At 41.0% G+C, this 6,808-nt stretch overlaps 1 protein-coding gene across 1 annotated transcript in view; it reads left to right on the top strand.

Moving 5' to 3' along the window:
• LOC134470206 (protein TUNAR-like) overlaps window positions 1-2,206 on the top strand; it is an 8,539-nt gene extending 6,333 nt beyond the window's left edge. Inside the window, exon 2 of the mRNA XM_063224231.1 lies at window positions 2,018-2,206. Coding sequence (XP_063080301.1) covers window positions 2,018-2,206 — 189 coding nt within the window. The remainder of the gene's footprint in view (window positions 1-2,017) is intronic.
• The last annotated feature ends 4,602 nt before the right edge of the window (window positions 2,207-6,808 follow it).

The following is a 6,808-nucleotide window of genomic DNA, read 5'->3' as shown; positions in this document are numbered from 1 at the left end:
TTAGTTCCCATTTGGGGGCAATAGTCTATTTTATTTTTCAATACTAAGGGGGGTGTTGGCAGGCTTATGATGAGGTCAGGGGGGTGTTGGGAGGCTTATGATGAGGTCAAGAGGGTGTCTGTTCAAAAAAGGGAACCACTGCTTTAAAAGCTTTTACAGGAATGCCCACACCATCTGTTGGCATGTTTGCTGTTTGGGCAACTGCCACAGCGGACTGGTACCCTTTAGCAGGTCTTTCAGCATTAGGCATAGTCAATCAGTGTAATGCAACATGTGTGGCACACTTTCTCCTCGTCATGCTGGCTTTGGTAACATGAGCTTCCACAAGCCCAGAGGATGACCCAGTAAGTCACTTATCCATCAGTCAATCAATCAGTCAATCGATAGCATTTCTATAGCGCATTATCTTACATCACTGTCATTCAATGCGATTGAGAAAGAAAGAACAACAAATATTTTAGAAAGTATGATTGCAGATGACTAACCTTGAGCTGAGGCATATGCAAATTGAGTTGATATTTCCCACATTTGAGTCAGGTCTAATTTCAAAAGGAAGCTGGTTCCAGCATTTAGCTGAGCATAATGTCTACATGCCATTTCACCCTGTCTTGATTTTACCCTTGGTACAACCAGTAGAGGAGACTCTGAAGCCCTAAGACATCTTTTAGGATGACATTGGTCAAGCATATCTGACTGGGCTATTGAATGACATTTAGACAATCAGAAGAGTTTTTAACTCAATTCTAAACCTCACTGGGAGCCAGTGCAAGGACCTGAGGTGCTGAAGTGATATGATCTCTGTTTTTTCAGACAAACATCACTATGCCTAACTGCAGTAGGCTGCATAGAGGTGCAAGTCAGATTTTCTTTTGGCAGGTTTGTGATGTGCTGTCAGGGTTGTCAGTCTAGACTTTGCATGAGTGGTTGTCAGCCCTGAGACTGCGGAAGCCTCGTCTGCCTTTTGATGACTCACTTAACCCCATAGAGCTGAGCCTCTTGTATAACCGTATTGTCCCCAAAAATGGTAATGATGACGAAGTCTTAATCAGTTATTTAAGACTCTCTGCATTGTCGTAGCCATGTTGTTATGATGTGTTTGAGTGTTTTCAGCAAAGAGTCAATAGGCCCGTCGACAGGCCAATCTGCAGAAAAAGGCTACACGTCGGCTGACTCATGAAGGTGATTAATTAACTTGAAAATGTCGTTAAGTTGTCTTTTAAGAGGAATAAGCTGCCCTACAAAGGCAAAGTGCAGTAATTACACCAACACTGAAAATTCCCTACAAAGCCTTAGTATTAGGTTGGATATTGTAGTTACTGCAAATTCGGCATAGCAATATCTCAAAATCGGTACACATTTGGACCATAGGGCTTTGTCACAAGAGGTGTAATGAAAACTTTTTCCAGTCTACACTCAATTTAGACAAAATATGTAGTTTAACAACTTTCCCTTTGTAGCACAGTACAGTGCTTTTCCCCTTATTTCGAACGTGACAGTGTCTATTACTCAGTGAACTCATCTCTGACAGCTCACTTTAAATTTGAACGTCCCTGAATTGTTGCCTTTCATAGGGTTTTGAAAGCAGAAAGAGATTGATAGAGATGGAGACATGTGTAAGCCTTTGTTGGCTGCATTATATGCAGTTGTCATTAGGAGATTTGTGCTTCTCATTCACAAGCCACATCAAAGGGTTTGTAGGCTACAGTACGCAGCTGCCGTGGTCGTCTTATCCTTCATTTTGGATGGCACATTATGGATGCTATTTTTTCACAGCCTAATCTCTGTCTCTCTTTGATCCATCTTTTATATTTCTGCATCTCTATTCATCAGTATCATATTGTTTACAGTATGTGTCATTTGTTGTGTGCTGTGTTGTGTGTGTTGTTGTGTGTTGTTGTCTTTCGGCAGATTGGTCTGAGAGAGGAACGTTGCATACTTTTTTCTGGTTTATCAGTGTCATATTGTTTACGTGTCATTTGTTTGTGCTGTGTTGTGTGTTGTTGTTGTCTTTTGGCAGATTGGTCTGAGAGGAACACTGAAAACGACTTTTTCTGGGAAAATGGTAAACGCTGTCCTCGGTGATGAAGAAAGGGGAATTCAAGACAAAGAGGGCACGGAGGAGTCCATCTTGGCCCTGCTGGGTATCGCCGGGACCATACTGAACCTAGTGGTCATCATCTTTGTCTACATCTACACAACCTTGTAGTCAAGTCAACTCGAAGACACACTCACCCACACACGCACACACACACGAACGCATGTACGCACGCACGCACGTGCGCGCACACACACACACGGACACACACATCACCGGGACCATACTGAACCTCATGGTCATCATCTTTGTCTACATCTACACAACCTTCTAGTCAACTCAGAGACCCAGTCACCCACACACGCACGAATGCATGTACGCACGCACAAACGCGCGCGCACACACACACACACACAGACACAGACACAGACACATACACACACACGCACACACGCATGTGTGTAATGGTCCACCCAGACTCCAGACTGACTGTCCACCAGCTGCCACATAGATCCAAGACAATGCTATTACTGCAAGAGTAACTCACATGCAGCAGAAGCCTTTAGAGGACCTCCATGGCTTCCCACTAATGACTCACAGGCAACGTCACTGAACAGCCCCCGTCATCTACTGTAAATAGGCTTCCCCATGCTTTACAGCTGTGTCAGCGACCCCATCATCACAGACATGGACGCTCTGACACAAGACTCCAATAGAACTGGGCATAGACTTGAAGTGAGTAGAACAAGGTTTTTCGCCTTCTCCTGATGCACATAATACATGTACTGTATACATAAACTTGATGTGCAGAGGCTGTGATGCCACAAACGCATCTGTTAATTCACCAATTGGCAATGCGGTTGCTTGCTTGGTCAAGGACATATTGATGGTACTTGTACATGCTTTGGTTTTTCGATGAGTCTTCTTTCAGAGTCTTCTTTAGGGTGTACGGGACTGAGGTGGGGCCTTTATTAGCCCATCACCATGGGGTTTTTCTAACACATTAATGATGAACACATTCATCATGACATGAACGAAACAGCATGCCTTTTAAAGTGATGCATCCACACTTTTCCATATACATCAAGCCATGTCATGATCTCAGAATGATCTCAGAATATGAAAGCAGCTGGCTGCAAAAGGAACTCAAGGAGAATCAACGATCCGTTGTGTTCATAATAAGTGTCTGACATACAGTATGTATGATGATTGGTTCATTGGACAGGTTCGGTTGAAAGGCACGAATGCCTGTCAAAGGTTACACAAATCTGCATCTGTTTTCCTAAAGCATATTTTCTTTTTTTTAGTTAAGCGTATTTGTTTTGTAGCTTATTTTTAAGGTAGGGTAAAAAAAATAGACACATGTGTGCTGTATATGGTTGTGCCAAGCTATTTCAGTATTTGAATGCTTATGTTGCCTTATGAAATAAAAGGGAATTTGCATCCTACTCCATATCCATAGATGTGAAATGGTTTGGTGTTACACTGGGTAATTTTCCTCTTTTCTTGCTAAATTCTAGAAAATCCCTTTAAATCCCTCAATGTGATGGCTCTATTTACGTGTATGTACTTTTTTATGTTCCCAGAACATAGCCTATTCTTGTGAAATGGCTCTAAATTTGCAATCAATAACGTTGCTATTGACCTTGTAAAATAACTGTACGACATAAACATGTTGGACGTAAACAGAGCAGCTGAAACCACATTAGGCTGGCTCCACCCCTTTCAAAACCAACTCCTTTTTTTGAAATGCCTCAATCACTCACCTACAGCAGCTCTAATCTCCCTTACGAAAATCGACCATGGTAAACCCTGATATCATGTTTTTTGAGCATGGTTCGGCACGGTTTCTGGTTTGACTATGGTTCAACTATAAAATGAACCCTGGTTAAACCATAGACATAAACCATGCTGAAAAAACATGAAAACCATGAAGAAAAATGATCCATGGTTAATAAGGAACCACGGTTTTCATGTTTACCCCCAAAAAACCATGGATAAGCCATAGTAATACTATGGTTGGTTCCGAGTACTTAGAGAAACCATGGTTACTACAGCAAAAAAAACCAAGGTCAATTTTCGTAAGGGCTACCACAAATACAAGCTCCTCAAGCTTCAATTTCTACCGTAAAACTAACCGACTACATGGTCTTACCTCTGTTAGTGATTGATGGCTGTCTCAGGGTGATTCACCTGTCACCACGGCTTTCTGTCAGCTTGTCTGCTGAAGCTCAATCTTTCTTAGGTCCTCAGGCACGACCGCAGAACTAGCTGCGATGAAGACTCTCCAAAAGTATTCTAGGATTCGAAAGGAAAAAATATATATTTAATAAGCATGTGTTGCTATAATTAGTTACACTATGTCCTGATGTAACATTGAGTAGAAGTAAGGAAATGTAGCTCTCTGACCCTCATTTACATGCAATGAGAGCGGTATCCTGAACCACCACTTTAACATTAACAACCTACTCTCCTCACAGAAACAGGCTTTTGACAAGTCGGCACATATTTCTTTTGTTGTTGAATTAAGTGAAGAACAAAAAAAAAGTTCTTTCTGAGCTGGGTTTTGGGCTGCTGGGGATGGATATAATTGGCTACTTTACATTTCTGCATGAATAAATCGGTATTGCCAAAATGGCAGATATTTCCATCCCATCCTGTTCAGCCCATGATACATACTTAGTAAGGTTTTTAAGAACTCATAGACCATTTCATTGTAGAGTGTTGGTAAAAATGTTTTGCTTTAATACTTTGTTAGATCGAGTATTGTAATGTTTTTATTTCTTTTGCCCACATTTATTCTTGAGGTTTCAAAGGTTTAATACTGTAGGTCTATGACTGATATCTGACTGACTAGCATGGTTTAGATAGAAGACACGAAGCACAATCTATGTAATGTCTGTACAGCATGAATGTACGTCAATTATATAGGCCATACTGTGTGCGTTTACAGAGTGCTAATGTGTTAGCCTGATTATCATCGAATTTTCAAATCTCTTCGAGACTTGAGTCTGACAAAGAGCATAACAATAAACATTTCCCAAACGGCATGATCGACCTGCCTACCTTGGTTGGTTGTATGCTTCCCGACAAAGTGGGAGGGGTTCCTGATTTTTCGGGAACTCAGAAACGATATTGTATTGCTCTTGGCCTGACTCGAAGTAACACTGAAGGTGTTGTGTCACTAGGAGGGCACGGCCTGGCTACTAATGTGTGTCAATGTGGAAGCCCCGACCTGTCGCCTCATGTGCCTGCATTCAACTCATTACCGTCACCTTTTGATTGTCACGATGTGTGGATTAATGAAATACAGTAAGTGTAACGTCTGCTACGTTTACATGACGGTTTGAATTCCGAATTAACAATTCCGAATTGAATAGCTCTGGCGAGTTTCCTTTGATCTGTCATTTAATTCCGAATTGTGAAGTGTTTACATGATGTTTTCAAAGTGGAATTAAGCTTTGTTCAGAATTATAGTGAGTTAATTCCGAATTAGATGTCTCATGTAAATGTAGCAAATGTTTTGACCCCCCGGCCCCACGAAAAAGAAGGACGGATAGCGGCGGCTCATTTCACCATTTTTAAGTCTTTTTTTGAACTGACATGCCATAAGTACAATACAGGGACCTCTGTCTCCATGGCTCAGAGCTGATTTACCAACAGGCATTTGCCTTGGGTCCCACCAAAATCTGCCCATAGGGGCCCCGAACACAAGTCCCACCATGGTAAATACCAGCAAAAATAGCTGTCTATATTTCAGCTATGGCCCCCTAATGGGTAGAACCACTACTGCTCTGGGCAAAGGCCCAGTTAGGTCGTCCATTACTTCACCCCTGATTGTCACCAGGACACTGAATTTAAATAGCATTTGACAGGTTAAGTGCATAGTACCAACAACACAATGCCCTCTAGCCTCAACATAGTGGTCTTCCCATGTTGTGATAAGCATTTATATTGACAGGTGTGTGGAAGATTCTTTGAAGATCACCAAACGTATTTTTGTTACTTTTTTGGCTTATTTTGTTTTGTTTTTACCTGGGGCAAATGCATTTGAGGTTTGGACTCATAACAGTAGCATCATTGTTTGAAGGTTTATTTACTACCCATCAAAATGCCTGAAGGAAATGTGAGATTGTTGTGGTTTTTGAAGTGGTTATAGCAACAACAAGAATGTATTTTTGAACTCAGCACCTAATCACTTCTTACATAATCCGTGTGATGTTTGTTTACTTTGTAATTCCTCTGTAAAAAGGATTGATTAGGTTGTGTTACTGGTTACTAAGACTTACTGTATAGTCGCCCGTAATAAGGCACAGTCCTAGAATGTTTACCTTTGACCTTTTTTGTCATGATCAATGAATTGCATGGGGAAGAACGACCATTTCTATCTAAATGCTTTCTATATTTAAACTTCTTCACATCTTCTTCAGAATATTCTTTAATTCAGAGCATTAAGTAATATGAGGTAGATGATGTGTCATTTTCTTTGGAAATATAGATTCATGATGTGTTTATGTTTCAGTTTGTGACACAGCATTGCAAAATTTCACATTTGCTGATTTGTAAACAACAACGAAAGCCAAATAAAAATTCTATACCAACACTCCTTTTACAGAACCTTTCACACCCTTTTCACTAATCTGTGTCCTATAAAAATCCGTCTATAAAATAAGTGACAAGGCAGAAGGCCTTTTAGGCCTAGACAATTTATTTTTTGTAAGCGAGGCACCCAGAGCCGCTGACAGCTTTTGCTGGGCCTGGGAGAAAGTCATC

The sequence above is a fragment of the Engraulis encrasicolus genome, chromosome 19 (genome assembly GCF_034702125.1).
Source record: "Engraulis encrasicolus isolate BLACKSEA-1 chromosome 19, IST_EnEncr_1.0, whole genome shotgun sequence".
NCBI lineage: Eukaryota > Metazoa > Chordata > Actinopteri > Clupeiformes > Engraulidae > Engraulis > Engraulis encrasicolus.
Note: the sequence above shows the minus strand (reverse complement) of the source record. Positions and strands in the feature narration are given on the sequence as shown.